General features: G+C 36.2%; 1 protein-coding gene across 1 annotated transcript in view; it reads left to right on the plus strand.

Moving 5' to 3' along the window:
- NCOA1 (nuclear receptor coactivator 1) overlaps positions 1-19,505 on the plus strand; it is a 262,458-nt gene that overhangs the window by 195,894 nt on the left and 47,059 nt on the right. The window contains 4 exon segments of the mRNA XM_032652699.1: positions 604-1,924; positions 4,774-4,954; positions 13,589-13,706; positions 15,002-15,170. Of these exon segments, the coding sequence (XP_032508590.1) occupies positions 604-1,924; positions 4,774-4,954; positions 13,589-13,706; positions 15,002-15,170 (1,789 nt within the window).

The raw sequence follows: 19,505 nt of genomic DNA on the forward strand, positions 1-19,505 counted from the left end.
CAGTATTCTGCATTTTCTAATTTTAGTTTAATTTATGCTTGTGAGTGGAATTAGCACAGTTCTTTTTTTCATATTGTGATTTCTCTTTCAGAACATCTGCTATGTCTGCATGTCACCCTTTTTAATTTTTACATCAGTGACACAGTATTTTCCTTACCCAGTCTTCCTCTTTGGAGTTGAAATACTTAAAAGCTGTAACAAGGGAGTCATAAATAAATACCATAAATAAATACCAGAGAGGTGTGGAAAGTTTCTCTTTTAACTAAAAGTCTTATGTAGTGTTAATTATTTATATGAAATTTTGAAAAGTTTAAAAGTGCATATATTGGATTTTTTTCCAAGGCCAAGAAAGGTTTCTCTCCCATTTAACTGAAACCATTATCATATTTACAGGGTCTTAAGCACTATTGCCTATTAAGTGATGCTAATATTTCACAGTAGTACTAACAGTCCACTGCTTTTCTTAGTTTAAAGTGATACAGAAGCTTTTTACTTGATAGTTTGCTACATTAGTGAGATTAATGGTCTTGTTTTATAATATGCATCATAAAAATATTATAATGGAAAACAGTGAAGATCTTTGAATGTCTTTTCCTCCTCTAGGGAACACAGTGGTCTTTCTCCTCAAGATGACACTAATCCTGGAATGTCAATTCCCCGGGTAAACCCTTCCGTCAATCCTAGTATCTCTCCAGCTCACGGCGCGGCCCGTTCAGCTACATTGCCACCATCCAACAACAACGTGGTATCCACCAGAGTAAACCGCCAACAGAGCTCAGACCTTCATAGCAGCAGTCATAGTAATTCTAGCAACAGCCAAGGGAGTTTTGGATGCTCACCTGGAAATCAGATTGTAGCCAGTGTTGCCTTAAACCAGGGACAGGCCAATTCCCAGAGCACTAATCCGTCTTTAAACCTCAATAATTCTCCTATGGAAGGTACAGGAATATCCCTTGCACAGTTCATGTCTCCAAGGAGACAAGTTACTTCTGGATTGGCAACAAGGCCCAGGATGCCAAACAATTCATTTCCTCCTAATATTCCAACATTAAGCTCCCCCGTTAGCATGACAAGTACTGCCTGTAATAATAGTAACCGATCTTATTCAAACATCCCAGTAACACCTTTACAGAGTATGAATGAAGGACCCAATAACTCTGTTGGCTTCTCTGCCAGTTCTCCAGTCCTCAGGCAGATGAGCTCACAGAATTCACCTAACAGATTAAATATACAGCCAGCAAAAGCTGAATCCAAAGATAATAAAGAGATCGCATCCATTTTAAATGAAATGATTCAGTCTGACAACAGCTCTAATGATGGCAAACCTCTGGATTCTGGGCTTCTGCATAACAGTGACAGACTCTCAGATGGAGACAATAAATACTCTCAAACCAGTCACAAACTAGTGCAGCTTTTGACAACAACTGCAGAGCAGCAGTTACGGCATGCTGATATAGACACAAGTTGCAAAGAGGTACTGTCCTGCACAGGCACTCCCAGCTCTGCCTCTGCTAGCTCTTCAAGTGGTTCTTGCCCTTCCTCTCATAGCTCACTGACAGAGCGGCACAAAATCCTACACCGGCTCTTACAGGAGGGTAGCCCCTCGGATATCACAACTTTGTCTGTGGAGCCTGATAAAAAGGACAGTGCATCTACTTCTGTGGCAGTGACTGGACAGGTACAAGGGAACTCCAGTATAAAGCTGGAGCTGGATGCTTCAAAGAAAAAAGAATCAAAAGACCATCAGCTCCTACGCTACCTTTTAGATAAAGATGAGAAAGATTTAAGATCCACTCCAAACCTGAGCCTGGATGATGTAAAGGTGAAGGTGGAAAAGAAAGAACAGATGGATCCTTGTAACACAAATCCAGCCCCAATGACCAAACCTGCTCCTGAGGAAATTAAACTGGAGTCACAGAGCCAGGTAGGTAATTCCTTGCTTCACAGAATGAACATTCCTAGTTATTTTTTTCTTTTCATTTATTTTATTCCATCCATAGACCATGTTTGGATTCAGGCTATGTTTTGCCTATCCCTTGGGCATATGTTAAAAGGTTAGTTTCAATGGTTGAGAAATTACAGGATGCCCTGAAAAGTTCTCTTTGGAACCTTGGAGGGTGACAATATTAATGTGGCATTCTAAGATAGTAGATGTTTCTTTCTTTCTATAAAATTAGAGTTCACATCTTTGGAGGTTTAAAAAAATACCTTCCCTGCCCCCTCCTCCCATCTTCCCACCTATTAAATCCAACTCTTTCAGAATAGAACCTAGAAACCTGTATTTTAAAGACACTCCGCAGAGAACTCTGATATGTAACTACGTTTGGGAACCTCTGATGTAAATGAAATGAGAGAGAAATGTGAGGAGGTGGACAAAGCTGTCTAGTCTGGCTTGCTTTGCTATTTAATTTCCTTTGAAGCATTTTTAAAAGTCTTTTTCCTTCTCATCTGATTCTAACTGCCCTCAATCCACAACCCCCATCAGAATAGGGACTTTGAGTATTCTGGGTAGTAGGGTATATAACATGCCCTGAAACAGAAGTAAATACAAATAAACCTTTGCATAAATTGTTATGGCTCAGGAACCTCTGTGTTTAGGCTGGGGTAGGGTGTGGAGTGAAAAGTAATAGGCAGCTTCATTTATTGAATAATTGCTGTGAACTCTGAAGGAATTTAAGAAAAACAGAAAATGTGGTTCGTCCCTGCTAGGAGCTTACACGTTATTTAGACAGAATATAGACATACATGAAATAGCTGAAAATGTATTCACAAAGCAGTTTATTAATAAGACTCTTCATTGTGAAACAAGATTCACACTTAGTATGTATAGGTCCTACAGTTTCTTGAGTCAGGTTTATTTTCTGCCCTCATCTCACAGAAGTCTCTCTCTTCCCTCAGGCATACTGCATTCTAGGCACATGGAAGCCCTTGCCATTCCTGGGATAAGCCATGTCTCTTCTAAGCATCTTCTGCCTTGCTCTCCTTTCTATGTCTGCTGAACTTCTACTCATCCTTCACAAACAATTCAGACATCATTTCTGTAAAGCCTTCCCCAGTAGCCTTAGTTAAACATTCCCTTCCTCTCCACTCTCATAGTGCTCTGTATTGTCTCTCTTTACTATAACACTATTTGGGTTATTTCTTTACGTGTGTGCTCTTTGAGAAGGCTGTCTCTTGGTACAACTAAACTAGTGCTGTGTTTCTCAGCTGAAAAACAGCTTTAAATAATAACTATGTTAAAACTCTCATGCGTTAAAATTAACTTTAAAAGTAACAGCTTTATAAGAAAATACCATTGTGTACAATCTTGGCACATCTGTTTTAGTGCACATGTACATGCATTTCTGCTGAGTTTATACCTGGGAGTGGAATTGCAAGATCGTAAAATATGTATGTGTTCATCTTTAGTAGATAATGCCAGTTTTCCTAGGGTGTGAGAATTCCTTTTAGTTGTTCCATATCCTTGTTAATACTTGCTGTTGTCAGTCTTTTAAATTTTAGCTGTTCTGGGGTCTGTGTAGTGATATTTCGTAGTTTTAATTTGCCTTTCCCTGGTAAACATTTATTGGTCATTTGGATTTCTTCTTTTGTAAATAGCCTGTTCAGGTGTTTTGCCCATTTTCCCAATATGTTATATTTTTCCTATTGACCTGTAAGAGTTCTTTATGCATTTTGGGTGAGTCCTTTATTGTTTATATATTTGCGGATATCTTCTCTATGTTGTGCCTTGCCTTTTCTTTCTCTTAATGGTGCTTTTTGTTGGAGTGAAGTTCTTCATTTTAACGTAGTCCAATTTGTCAGTTTTTTCCTTTATTGTTAGTACTTTTTGCATGTGCCACAAAAGACATGTTCAAAAATTGTCATAGTAGTTTAACTTGTATTAGCCAAAACCCAGAAAAACTCCCAAATCCATTACAGTAGAACTGATAAATATATTGTAGCATATTCATACAATGAGATACTATTCAGCAACAAAAACAAAGTGATCTACTGCTACTTGCGACAAGGTGTCTAAACTTCAGAAATGTAACGTTAAGTGAAAGAAGCCACACTTTTAAAAAATACATACATGTAATTCTGTTACACAATCTAGAAAGAAATTTTTGTTGAAGTAAATAATGAAACCCAAACAGGTAGACATTTTATGTTGATGAATTATCTTAAGGTAACCATAGTGGAATAATACTGTGAAATAAAGGTCAGTTTTCTCCTGTGCATAGCCACAGACAGATGTAGGAACTCCCTACCTGTGCTAGAAGATATATTTCTTATTCTAGTAAGTACTTAAGTGGGAAGTGACCTTTCTGGGATCTTTCAAGCTAATATTTATTAAAAACTTTCCCAAACTTTAAAAAATTATTTTAAAAAACAGTGTATGTTTTGCACCATCATAAAGTAAGCCATTTTATAAAATTTTGAAAAATATGACAGAAGATAATCACCCATGATGCTATCGTCGTAACACAGTACTCTCGATATTTCTTTCCAGTTCAGTCTTTTTCCAGTGCATACATTATATACAGAGATATAGTAGATAAACACTATGTGTATGTTATCTTATATCCTGTAGTATATTAATATCATAAGCGTCCACATTTTGTTCCAGTGTTAGGTCCTGTTATTTCATTGAGACCCCAATCTTTCTAATTCTTCTTTCTTCATTCTCTCATAGTCACACTCAATTCATATAGTTTAAAGGAACAACTTGTTTTCTACATTGTTTCAGGTGAAAGTGTAGAATATATTTCCTCTAACTTTGGTTTCCATTCTTAGTTTACAGCTGACCTTGACCAGTTTGATCAGTTACTACCCACGCTGGAGAAGGCAGCACAGTTGCCAGGCTTATGTGAGACAGAGAGGATGGATGGTGCAGTCACCACTGTAGCCATCAAATCGGAGATCCTGCCAGCTGCACTTCAGACCACCACTGCCAGACCCACTTCCAGGCTGAATAGTATGTGTTGGGGACAGAACTTCATTTTAAATGTTTAATGATAATATGGATTAGTGCTTTGTCTCTCATCATTATTGCACAGACCTTTTGTTTGTTGAGAGTGAAATATCTTTTCATTAATGCCACTATTAGTAACACACAGTTACTTTCAGACATATGAACTTCACTCATCATGTCTATTTGAAGTTATAGTATAACCTCTACTTTTTTGTAATTGATGTTAAGGTGAGCAGTTGATGTTAAGGAGAGCAATTTTGTGTTCTTACCCAAAGCATTCCACAGTAGGACTTTCAGAAATATAATATTGGGTCAGATTATATTTCCCAAAGTGTATTTTTTGAACACTAGTCCTATGAAAAAAAGGATTTTGTGCTAACATACACTGGGCAAATGCTACGTGACATATACACCATTCCTCTATTAAAATTCCACAGTGCATATTAAAGGTTTTAGGAAGTCCTGTGTTAGATGAACTAGTTTATGTATTTAAAAAATTGTTTTGCTTTATCTTTGTGCCAGTTTATTGTTTTTTAATTTAAAACAAAATTTTATACAATTTTTAAAGTTTACACTCCATTTACAATTATTACAGAATATTGACTATATTCCCCATGTTGTACAATACATCCTTTTAGCCTTACAAGTTAAATTTAAATTTAAAGATTTCTTTAATCCAGCATTTTCCAAACTTTTCTTAATTATGGAATTCCTTTTCTCAAGTAATACATGTTACCCCACAGAATGAGTTTTTCATGGGCCACTGTTTAGGAGACATCTATGTTGAAATAGGTCATGACTCCTCTAGCCCATAGTAGCATTCTCCTACTTAAGAGACACTTTGAATAGTATACTTCCAATTCATGAAGATAGTTTTCACCCATCAAATTTTGAAGTTGAAAAAAACAGTGGTGATAATTCCATTGTGTGACCTTGAAAGTAAAGGAAACTAACCAGCTCACTTTCAAAATTTGCCTGTCCCTCTTCTAATGGGACCAGATGTGGGCCTTGTTTATTTCAGTCTGACTATAGCTTTTAGCTGGCATGCACAATTCCCAAAAGCTTACCAAGATTCCAGACATCTGGAAAGAAAAATCTCAAGTCATCTCTGACATTTTTGGAAGCAGTTTTTCAGCTGACCAGAACACTAGATGAGAGCAGGAGCCTAGGTTCAAGTCTCATATTTCCCGTTTATTAATGGTAATACCTTAAGCACATGAATTTTCTGAGTCTCATTCTCTTTATCTGCAAAATAAGAATTAGATGAAACAACTTCAGAAGTCTTCTAATTGAAATAGAGATTCCAGACTCTGGGATGTCTGGCACAGTTGGGAAACAATGAGGTGTAAGGCTAAGAGTAGATAAAATGAAAGTCTGCATATTGATTGGTTTCATCCTTGTCCTTCCCCTTTCAATGTGGGAGACTGGAGGGGTTATCTCAGGAGATACTAAATGGCCAGAAAGAAGATGTCTGGATATCGGTATGTATGGGGAAATCCCTAAAATGCAAAGGTCATGCTACCATCTAAGCATCCAACAGTGAAGGCTACCAGCAGACACAAGCCTCACACTGAGCCTAACCAGTCAGTGTTTTAGAACACTGTGTCTGTTTAGAATAGACACAGCCAAAGATAATCAGGACTTTGAAGGAAGTCTGTAACTTGAAAGAGAGCAAACAAAACAAGGTCGATCTTAACTTTTTCTTCCCTGCTTTCTATATGTCTTTTGGTCTTTTTGTTCTTTCTGACAGCTTTTCTCAGCTTTATTTTCTGATATTTCTCTTGCAATTAAAAAATTTTGGATATCTAATTTCCAAAAATTCTTTCTTGCTTTTTGTCCCTTTTTTTCTTCCCATGTTATTCATGGATGAAATATCTTTTCAAAAATTTTTTAGTCCATACACTCATTGTATACTTCCTTGGCATACTCTTTTTTTGTTTGTTTGACAGGTCCTAGAAGATATACTTAAGCGAACAGGGAGAAAACCAAAAAAGAAAAACAGGGTCCAGGGGAAACAGAGGATCTGAAGGGAAGTCCAGGAATGATCAGCAAGATTAGAGAACAAGCAGTGTTGATTGGAGCAGGGGGCCTGAGTCCTCTGGAAAGGCGGCCTCCAAGGGAGAAATTAAATTTATCTCTTTGAGTTTATAGGAAATATTAATGATAGATTTATGTCAAAAATGTTGAAGCATCCAAAAAATTCTCCTAGAAAAGCAGGAAAATGAAAAAAAATAATTGTTAACTCCAGAGAAAAGAAATCATGATATAAGAAAGGATGTTTGAACATAGTACACAACATGACTTAGCAGTGAGTAATATTTGTGTAGTCGTAAGAATCTAAATATTAACTTTTTATTTTATAAAGAACTGTGATCTCTGTTAGGGAATTGAGGGCACAGGAGGTAATACGAGAGGTGATGTGAGAGAACTAAAACCCCATCCATCTATCATGATGGGGAGTCAGAAATCTAAAATGGAGATATTTTAGAAATAATTAGGCAAATGCTAAAGAAAACAGCTACACAAGTAGTGGATGGTTGCCTCTGTTGAAAGGGAAATAGTTAAAGGATCAGAAGGGGCAAGACAGGAATCTGCTTTTATTCATTAATAGGCCTTTTGGTCCTGACTTTTAAATTTATGTATATGTGTTAATTTGATGAAAATTAAAGTTAATAAAAATAGAAGGGGGACTTACCTGGTGGTGCAGTGGTTAAGAATCCACCTGCCAGTGCAGGGGACATGGGTCAAGCCCTGGTCTGGGAAGATCCCACATGCCACAGAGCAACTAAGCTCGTGCTCCACAACTACTGAGCCTGTGCTCTCGAGCCCACAAGCCACAACTACTGAGCCTGTGTGCCACAACTACTGAAGCCTGTGCACCTAGAGCCTGTGCTCCACAACACGAGAGCCACCACAGTGAGAAGCCTGCACACCTCTAGGAAGAGTAGTCCCTGTTCGCTGTAACTAGAGAAGGCCGTGTGCAGCAAGACCCAACGCAGCCAAAAATAATTAATTAATTAAAAAAAGAAAGAAAGAAGGTGTCTTCTAGCTCTACAAGTCTGTGAAAGTAGAGTGTTTTTCATTCATAATCTGTCTTGAGGCAAATAGCTCTTTTTTCTTTCTTGAGATTTCCTCCCCTGAATACAGCTCCATGTAAAAAAGTTTGTAAATAGGCCAGAATCTGTTAAACCCTGTGCTGTAGTTTTGCTGAAGGCCAGAAGCATAGAGGGGAAGAAATTGAGGTAAATGAGGGGAGGGTGATAGCTGCAGACAGTGTTTACAAAGTTTCCATACCGACAAGAAAAAAGGTTTCAAGAGGCATAAGGCTGAGGAAACAAGTTGGGCAGGAGAAAGAAAAAGATAACAAAAGACTGGAGAAGAAAAAAGAAAGAAAAAAAGATGAGGACAAAAATATGATAGCTTATAAAGGGAAGAGAACAGCCTCTGATTCTCTGCCCCCTCTAGCATCTACACTGCCCACCACTACCTTTCACTAGAGCCAGAGTCCATTATCCAGTAGCTGATTCCATGTCTTGACCTTGTGCCCAAAGGTCTCACATAGGACAGTTTAATTATCATAGTATTTCACCACCTGAGATATACCTATTAGAACTTCTGGATCTATCTGCCATGTCACTTATCTTTTCTGTCATACTTTGCACTGTATTCTGAGAGAGTCTGGGCCAGATTTTCTGGATCAAAACTGAATCTTCAACTACATCCATTCTGCTCTTCAGTCAATCTATTGAGTTCTTTTAATTGTGGCGATCACGTTTTTAGAAATTTTTTTCATAGAAGTCTATTACCATTTATGTATATGATAGACTTTTAAATCTATGTGATGATAAATTTAGCATATTAGTTTAGGGCTCATCTATTTTCTGTAACAACCCTTTTTCCTTCAAAGTTTCTTTCTTTCTTTGTCAAATTTGCTATCTTTCTTTTCTGCTGTTGACTTTTCTTGAATGTTTGGTAAATCAGGGCTGTCTGTCCATATATACTGAAAAAGACCTAGAATGAAACGTCTTGGTAGCTAGAGTGTTTCTTTAGCTAAAGTGAGAGGCCTTTTGCTCTGGCAGTGAATGTAGGTTCTGATTATAGAGGCCCTGATTCTTAGTTGTCCTTGTGAAGGAGTGGGGGTTGGTGATGGGGAAATCCCTCGTGGCAGCCCTCACACCCACTTTGGGAGATTCCCTGGGCAGAACTCCCACACTGAGTCATGTACTCACCACTTTAATCCCATGGGCAGACGCCAGAGTCAGCTGCATTCAGAGCAGTGCCTGGTGACAGCTGTTCAGTTGTCCTTTAATTATCCCAGCAATCACCCATGGCCTGTTCCTTTACACGCTCGAATGACCACTGAACCTGGAGTTGTTCTAGTGTTCTTCTGAGAAAAACCCCCTTTTTGGAAAATCTCCTCTTTGTCCTGATGTAAGGTTTTTAGTTTAGGTCAATTTCACCATCAGTTTTATCTTTCCATCTGTTTTATCTTTCAGAAATTCTTCATTGTTCTAGTCAGCTGCCATGCTGCTTCTTTTGCCTCTCCTTCAGCTGTAGATTTGTTTTTCCCTTTTAATGTCTTTTGTTTCAGTGATAATTTTACACATCAAATAAAATATAGATGATATATTTCACACTGAACCAGAAATTTTCCTTAGATCTATTTACATATGAGGAAACTAAGGTCATAAGTTCCAGAGAAAGAAAAGAAAACGCACAAACAAAAACTTGCCCAAAGTTATCCAGTTAGTATATGCAGAACCAGAATTTAAATTTCAGTCTTCCTGGTTTCAAAACACATTGTGTATATGCACACACACAACCATACAGTGTGACCAAGCGATTTAAATAATTTTGTTAGAAATGTACTACAAGAGCACATCAAGAGACAACTTAGGAGGATGTTGATCAAAATATACAGAATGTGCTTTCTTGGCAGTACCTTCAGAACCTCTACTGTGTCCTTTTGACCATCTTTAAATTTCTATCTCTTGAGGGTGGATTTGACTTTTGAAGTTTTGTGAAGTTATTTGGAGCCAAATTTGTTGATCTGAAAAGAATAATACTTTTTAAAACATCAGAACCAAAATTAGATGTAGTTATAAGGAGAAGTATTTTCTTGAAGGACTTGTATACTGGTTAAGACAGTTCTAGAAGAACTCCAAAAATATTTGAACATTGGCAACATCACTGAAGTAAGGAATGACCTACTGAGGTGCTTGTTTTTATGTTCTATGAACATATTCTGAGATGATAATTTTTTAAATCTTATTAATCTGTAGTACATTAATAGTGTTCATAACTAAAAATAATTGTTTCACATAAAACATTTTCAGTACTTCAAAACTCCATTTTTAGTTCCCTGTTTCTGAGGTTGTGTTTAGTGTGTTGTGGCTATCGGTAGGCATCTTTTGCTAGTACAAAACTATAATGAATAATCTTATGTAGAGATAGTTGACCACATTTGAGAGTATATCTGAAATATAAATTCTGAACAGAATTGCTGGGTCAGAGGGTAGACAGATTTTGCCAAATGGCCTTTCTTATGCCACTTTACACTCTAACTGATAATGTTCCTCTTTCCACACGTCCTTTCTAATAAGTTGAATTATGCATTTTCTCATCTTTGCCAATTTGATGTGTTTTTTTAAGTATCTCAATGTAGTTTTAATCTGTATTTTTTTTATTGTGAATTAGGTTGATCATTTTTCAGTGATTTCATGTGACCTGTTTATATTCTCTGACCATATATCTATTGAGCTATTCAGTTTTCATCTTATTGATTTATAGTTCTTTTTGTATAGTAGAGAAATTAGTCAAATAAAACATTGTAACTGCTGTGCGTAGTTAACAGCCAAATGCAACACAAAACTGAACCAGAAGTCTCTTTACCAACAGCTGAAGAAAATTAACTGTGAACATCACAATCACTAGATGCTGAATCAACTCTTAGTGGAGTAAAGTGTGCAAAAGCCACTCTCTTAATTAGACAATGCTTTCTACTTTGTGTGCAGAAGTTTTTAAATTTTTTAATAATATAAGGTTTTTTAAGCTGGAATCACTGTGGCTCACAGGGATATAAAGTTTTCTTTTAACCATGTTTAAAATGGAGAAAATATGATGTTGAGCCCTTTGCTCAGATGATTAAAAAAAAGCAAACCCATTAATAGCTTGATCAGGAATCGCTAAGAGCTTGTTTCCTACCCCCGCTTCAGCTGCCTCTCTCCAACAGAGACTAGTAAATGCAGTAATGCGTCCCTTTAAAAAGTACTATGCCTGTCTTGTGTAACATATATACATACTTACTCATGTTTGCAATAGAGGCACAAACATGACCAAAAATAGTAGGTTTATTCCCTGGACAAAGAGAGATAAAGTGTGTATTTTGTAAAACATTGCAGCAAATCCTCGAGTTTTTTTTATGTAAGTGAGTTTCTAAAGGAAGTCCTAAAAGGTTGAAGTGACTTTTAGAATAAAAACCAATTTCTTTTAAGCATACAGCCTATGCAAACAAAGCTTTTAATTGAATCAGTGATTGATTTCTTCGGATTTTCCCCCCCTTTTCACCAAATTTAGCACGTGAATCTTTATTTTGAAAATATTTTATCCAACTTGTTTTCTTAACCTTTTTTCCCATCAAGACTACTAAAATGAGATACTGTGTCCTATTACTGAGTCAAATAAACTATCCTCTAATACTAAGTATTGATGGTAGACAGCCATGTAAGTTTTCTTTGACTCTTAAATATAATTATTTTGTTTAGGTTAGATTTCTAAAATGGAATAAGATTGAAAAAGTAATGTGTGCAGCAGAGCAATGAGACAGCTTTAGATAATCTTTGACCAACTTCCTGACTGAAGTAATGAGAGGAATTAAGGGATTACTTTCCTATCACCGTTTATTGTTGTTTGGTGTTTTTTGTTTGCTTTGTTTTTTGCTTTTTTTTTTTTCCAGAATCCTTTTAGAATTTGATTTCTCTATCATTTGTCATGATAAAGAAGACAAGTTTAATTGCAGGCTATAATTCTTTGCATGTAGAAGTGAATGTGCTTTTATATGGACTCCTATGTTTCATTCATACTAAATATTGAGTATATTTCACATGAAAGTGAGCGTAACATGTTTTGTGTGGTTAATAATGATCAGTATCCAGCATTAAATAAATTTGGGGAGCATCCTTAAATCTACTTATTCTCCATTCATTAGAATGAGGAATTCTACCTAATTATGTTTTTTCTTAAGCCACCAAGGCTTTCTTAGTTTTTGTTTTTGTTTTTAGTTTGCTAGGGCTGCCATAATAATAAAACTTTTTAAAAATACCAGTGGTATTTTAATACCAGTTATTATTTTAAATACCAGGTATTTAAAAATACCAGTATTTTTAAAATACCAGTGGTATTTTATTGCCAGAAATTTATTTTCTCACAGTCTGAAGGCTTGAAGTCCAAGGTTAGGGGGTTAGCAGGTTTGGTGTCTTCTGAGGCCTCTCTCACTAGCTTGCAGATGGCTTCCTTCTTACTATGTCCTCATGGCTGTCCCTCTGTCTGTGTTGTCTGTGTCCTAACCACATCTTCTTTTAAGAACACCAGTCATATTAAATTAGAGCCCACCCTAACGACTCTATTTTAACTTAGTCACTTCACTCAAAGCCCTGTCCCCAAATACAGTCATATTCTGAAGTACTAGAGGTTAAGGCTTCAACATATGAATTTTGTTCTCTTTAGAGATTACAAATAACCATGAGAAACACTAAAAGAAAATAAAGTAATCCTTAATCTCATAACCTAAAATCTACCAAGGATATATAGCCTACGAGCATTTTTTCTATTAATATATATGAAATAGCTTATAAAAACAGAATCATCCTGAACATAATGTCTTAGATTATACTTTTTTTTTGATTTATCAGCATGTTGTAAATATCTATACCATAATTCATTAATCAATCAGCAAATTTCTGGTATTTAGGTTATTTACATTTCTTTCCTAGTATAAATAGTACAGAAATAAACCTTTCAAAAACATTGCCCACACAAAAACGTTCTAAAGTGCACAAACTATTTTCTTCCATTACAAGACATAATTCAACCCCTTTTTTCATTCATCATTATAGACATCAATTAATTATACTGTTATTGTACAGCTATATTCTCAGTTAACAACTGTAGAGTTTTGTCCCCAGACTGCAGTGCCCTTTAGTTTCTGTTCCTGCCTTTTATAGAACATATTTTATCTTTTACTTGCGGCTCTCATTTTATGACAGTAACACTGTCCCTACTTATAGCATATTCTAATATGGTGTAGACTGAATAAGCAGTTAACCAAATTGTTATGATTGTCTTTAAAATAAATAATTTCAGACAAAGTCCTAAGTGATTCTCTTATGGTAATATATAAAAACTTTTAACATCGGACTTCCTTTGATTCAGAGACCTTTTCTCACTTTCTCATTTACTTATTATGTGGTCACATTCTAGATAATTTAAGTTTCTGAATAAGTGACTTTTGTATCACTGAGGTAGTATTTTATAGGGGAAATCTCACTCTACCGTACAATATATTACTTCTTAAAAATATTATCATCTTATCTTCCATTGTAATATGTCCTGACTTCTTACCTTTTCTTCTTTAACCAGGATTACCTGAGCTGGAATTGGAAGCAATTGATAACCAGTTTGGGCAACCAGGAAGTGGTGATCAGGTTCCATGGACAAATAATACAGTGACAGCTGTAAATCAGAATAAGCCAGAGGAGTGAGTAATACATTTTGTATATTATGAAGTATCAGATACCAACTTCTACAGCAAAGAACTACTTTTCCCAAACTAGATTCCAGTCTGTATTGGTATTTTGTGAAATATTAATAGAAGTGAAGGTTTAATGAAAAGAAAAGGATGGAGGAGGACACCGAATCAAACATTTATTTACTGCATGACTGCAAGGCTAGTGTACATTGTAATTATCAGGAGGCTGATGTAGTATGCAGCTGTTGTTTTATTTTTCATCTCTTACTTTTCTTTGATTGATTACCATAAAATTCCTGGGACCTGTGGATGAATTGGCCTCGGCACAACAGCTGTGTTGCTCTTTATTTTGTCCAGCTTTTCTCTTTATTTGGAGCAAGAGTGGATAAGAAGGGAAGGTACTTTCCACGTCTACTCAGTGTCCCATCTTAATTGGAATTCAATTTCTTAATCCACACAGGTAGCTTCATTCCAACACATAGAGTATATCTCATATATAGCAACCAAAGGATGAGTAGGTAATATTGAGTGTGGAGCCTTAACTGTGAACTATAGTCCCATTTACCTTCCCAAAAGAAGAATCCTTATAATTATATTATTATACAAGTAGTATTAGTACTAGTGTTATCTTCTATGTATTTCTAAGTTTTATGCATCAGTTGGTATCAGTTTGGATTAGACTACGTATTTCCTACATGTAATCAACAATTTATTGCTTAACACTGAGCATGTTTCATTTTTCTAGTTTGATTTCTTTTGTAAATGATAATCATGTCATGTTATCAATATAATTTGGTCATCTTTGAAAGTTAAGTAATTTAGTATGTACTGTTTTGATTATGGTTCAATTATCAATAATTAATGGCACCCATAGAATAAATAGTATAAATCTTGATATAGACTAAATGATTTTTTTCTGAGTTTTTGGTTGCTTTTTATTTTTTACTTCTGTTAAAAATTATTTTCTCTTAACTATGTTTGGTTAATTTTTCAGGCTATTTCTGTAAGCTAACATGAAGAATATGGAAACAAAATTCAATGATTGACAAAATAATGAAAAATATATTCAAGCTACATACCAAACATTCATAAATTTCTGCCCATTAAGTATAGAAAATTTCATTGCATAAGAATTGGTTAAAAAAGCATTTCAACAGAGAATTTCCTAGAACTACATTTGCTTATATGTGTGTGTGTGTGTGTGTGTGTGTGTGTGTGTGTGTGTGTGTGTGTATTTGCATTCTTAAGGTTGACTACTTACTTGCTATATCAGTCTTAAACTTTCTTATCTTTTGATTCTGCAGCCAGTGCATTAGTTCACAGCTAGATGAGCTTCTCTGTCCACCAACAACAGTCGAAGGAAGAAATGATGAGAAGGCTCTTCTTGAACAGCTGGTATCCTTCCTCAGTGGCAAAGATGAAACTGAGCTAGCTGAACTAGACAGAGCTCTGGGAATTGACAAACTTGTTCAGGTATTTACTAAAGTTGGCAGTATTTAAATGATGGAGCCCTGAAAGCTAGAAAATTATTTTTAAGCAAGACTTTTCCATATTACTCTCACTGTGTTTTATCTGTTTTATAATTTACCCTTGTGAAAGTTATCAAAATATATAATAGTTAAATAATGGGCTTTTTAAACAAAAATATCATAATAATTAGAAATAATTAGAATTAGAGAGTTTTAGCCTTTTACTATGGAACATAATCTTACAAGCTCCCCCTAGAATAAAATCCATATTTTATAACATCATTTCTTATTTTAGGACTTAATTTGTCCTCCATTCATGCTACACTTCAACCTATATGTTCCATGACATTCCAACTTCCGGGTTAGCGTTTTTGAGACTTTGTAGTTAAAAGATCACTTTAGTGCATCATAACCAGTATATATATTTTTTAACATCTTTATTAGAGTATAATTGCTTTACAGTGGTGTGTCAGTTTCTGCTTTATAACAAAGTGAATCAGTTATACATATACAAATGTCCCCATATTTCTTCCCTCTTGCATTTCCCTCCCTCCCACCCTCCCTATCCCACCCTTCTAGGTGGTCACAAAGCACTGAGCTGATCTCCCTCTACTATGCGGCTGCTTCCCACTAGCTATCTGTTTTACGTTTGGTAGTGTATATATGTCCATGCCACTCTCTCACTTTGTCCCACGTTACCCTACTCCCTCCTCGTATCCTCAAGTCCATTCTCTAGTAGGTCTGCATCATTATTCCCGTCTTGCCCATAGGTTCTTCTGACCATTTTCTTTTTTTTTTTTTAGATTCCATATATATATGTTAGCATATGGTATTTGTTTTTCTCTTTCTGACTTAATTCACTCTGTATGACAGTCTCTAGGTCCATCCACCTCACTACAAATAACTCAGTTTCGTTCCTTTTTATGGCTGAGTAATATTCCATTGTATATATGTGCCACATCTTCTTTATCCATTCATCTGTTGAGGGACACTTAGGTTGGTTCCGTGTCCTGGCTATTGTAAATAGAGCTGCAGTGAACATTGTGGTACATGACTCTTTTTGAATTCTGGTTTTCTCAGGGTATATGCCCAGTAGTGGGATTGTTGGGTCCTATGGTACTTCCATTTTTAGTTTTTTAAGGAGCTTCCATACTGTTCTCCATAGTGGCTATATCAATTTACATTCCCACCAACAGTGCAAGAGGGTTCCCTTTTTTCTCCACACCCTCTCCAGCATTTATCGTTTGTAGATTTTTTGATGATGGCCATTCTGACCAGTGTGAGATAATCTCATTGTAGTTTTGATTTGCATTTCTCTAATGACTAATGATGTTGAGCATTCTTTCATGTGTTTGTTGGCAATCTGTATATCTTCTTTGGAGAAATGTCTATTTAGGTTTTCTGCCCATTTTTGGATTGGGTTGTTTTTTTGTTATTGAGCTGCATGAGCTGCTTATAAAGTTTGGAGATTAATCCTTTGTCAGTTGCTTCATTTGCAAATATTTTCTCCCATTCTGAGGGTTGTCTTTTTGTCTTGTTTATGGTTTCCTTTGCTGTGCAAGAGCTTTTAAGTTTCATTAGGTCCCATTTGTTTATTTTTGTTTTTATTTCCGTTTCTCTAGGAGGTGGGTCAAAAGGATCTTGCTGTGATTTATGTCAAAGGGCGTTCTGCCTATGTTTTCCTCTAAGAGTTTGATGGTGTCTGGCCTTACATTTAGGTCTTTAATCCATTTTGAGTTTATTTTTGTGTATGGTATTAGGGAGTGTTCTAATTTCATTCTTTTACATGTAGCTGTCCAGTTTTCCCAGCACCACTTATTGAAGTGGCTGTCTTTTCTCCACTGTATATTCTTGCCTCCTTTATCAAAGATAAGGTGACCATATGTGCATGGGTTTATCTCTGGGCTTTCTGTCCTGTTCCATTGATCTATATTTCTGTTTTTATGCCAGTACCATACTGTCTTGATTACTGTAGCTTTGTAGTATAGTCTGAAGTCAGGGAGCCTAATTCCTCCAGCTCCGTTTTTCTTTGTCAGGATTGCTTTGGCTGTTCAGGGTCTTTTGTGTTTCCATACAAATTGTGAAATTTTTTGTTCTAGTTCTGTGAAAAATGCCAGTGGTAGTTTGATAGGGATTGCATTGAATGTGTAGATTGCTTTGGGTAGTAGAGTCATTTTCACAATGTTGATTCTTCTAATCCAAGAACATGGTATATCTCTCCATCTATTTGTATCATCTTTAATTTCTTTCATCAGTGTCTTATAATTTTCTGCATACAGGTCTTTTGTCTCCTTAGGTAGGCTTATTCCTAGATATTTTATTCTTTTTGTTGCAGTGGTAAATGGGAGTGTTTTCTTAATTTCACTTTCAGAGTTTTCATCATTAGTGTATAGGAATGCAAGAGATTTCTGTGCCTTAATTTTGTATCCTGCTACTTTACCAAATTCATTGATTAGCTCTAGTAGTTTTCTGGTAGCATCTTTAGGATTCTCTATGTATACTATCATGTCATCTGCAAATAGTGACAGCTTTACTTCTTCTTTTCCGATTTGGATTCCTTTTATTTCCTTTTCTTCTCTGATTGCTGTGGCTAAAACTTCCAAAACTATGTTGAATAATAGTGGTGAGAGTGGGCAACCTTGTCTTGTTCCTGATTTTAGAGGAAATGGTTTCAGTTTTTCACCATTGAGGACAATGTTGGCTGTGGGTTTGTCATATATGGCCTTTATTATGTTGAGGAAAGTTCCCTCTCTGCCTACTTTCTGGAGGGTTTTTATCATAAATCGGTGTTGAATTTTGTCGAAAGCTTTCTCTGCATCTATTGAGATGATCATGTGGTCTTTCTCCTTCAATTTGTTAATACGGTATATCACGTTGATTGATTTGCATATACTGAGGAATCCTTACATTCCTGGGATAAACCCCACTTGATCATGGTGTATGATCCTTTTAATGTGCTGTTGGATTCTGTTTGCTAGTTTTTTGTTGAGGACTTTTGCATCTATGTTCATCAGTGATATTGGCCTGTAGTTTTCTTTCTTTGTGACATCTTTGTCTGGTTTTGGTATCAGAGTGATGGTAGCCTCGTAGAATGAGTTTGGGAGTGTTCCTCCCTCTGCTGTATTTTGGAAGAGTTTGAAAAGGATAGGTGTTAGCTCTTCTCTAAATGTTTGATAGAATTCGCCTGTGCAGCCATCTGGTCCTGGGCTTTTGTTTGTTGGAAAAATTTTTTTTTTTGCGTTACGCGGGCCTCTCACCACTGTGGCCTCTACCGCTGCAGAGCACAGGCTCCGGACACGCAGGCTCAGCGTCCATGGCTTATGGGCCCAGCCGCTCCACGGCATGCGGGATCCTCCCACACCGGGACACGAACCCGCGTCCGCAGCATCAGCAGACGGACCCCCAACCACTGCGCCACCAGGGAAGCCCCCTGTTGGAAGATTTTTAATTACAGTTTCAATTTCAGTGCTTTTAATTGTTCTGTTTATACTTTCTATTTCTTCCTGGTTCAGTCTCGGAAGGTTGTGCATTTCTAAGAATTTGTCCATTCCTTCCAGGTTGTCCATTTTATTGGCATATAGCTGCTTGTAGTAATCTCTCATGATCCTTTGTATTGCTGCAGTGTCAGTTGTTACTTCTCCTTTCTCATTTCTAATTCTATTTATTTGAGTCTTCTCCCTTTTTTTCTTGATACATCTGGCTAATGATTTATCAGTTTTGTTTATCTTCTCAAACAACCAGCTTTTAGTTTTATTGATTTTTGCCATCGTTTCCTTCATTTCTTTTTCATTTATTTCTGATCTGATCTTTATGATTTCTTTCCTTCTGCTAACTTTGGGGATTTTTTTGTTCTTTTGTCTCTAATTGCTTGAGGTGTAAGGTTAGGTTGTTTATTTGAGATGTTTCTTGTTTCTTAAGGTAGCCTTGTATAGCTATAAACTTCCCTCTTAGAACTGCTTTTGCTGCATCCCATAGGTTTTGGGTCGTTGTGTTTTCATTGTCATTTGTTTCTAGGTATTTTTTGATTTCTTCAGTGATCTCTTGGTTATTAAGTAGTGTGTTGTTTAGCCTCCCTGTGTTTGTATTTCTTACTGGTTTTTTCCTGTAATTGATATCTAGTCTCATAGCGTTGTGGTCGGAAAAGATACTTGATACGATCTCAATTTTCTTAAATTTACCAAGGCTTGATTTGTGACCCAAGATATGATCTATCCTGGAGAATGTTCCATGAGTACTTGAGAAGAATGTGTATTTTGTTGTTTTTGGATGGAATGTCCTATAAATATTAATTAAGTCCATCTTGTTTAATGTATCATTTAAAGCTTGTGCTTCCTTATTT

Source organism: Phocoena sinus, chromosome 13 (assembly GCF_008692025.1).
Source record: "Phocoena sinus isolate mPhoSin1 chromosome 13, mPhoSin1.pri, whole genome shotgun sequence".
Lineage (NCBI taxonomy): Eukaryota > Metazoa > Chordata > Mammalia > Artiodactyla > Phocoenidae > Phocoena > Phocoena sinus.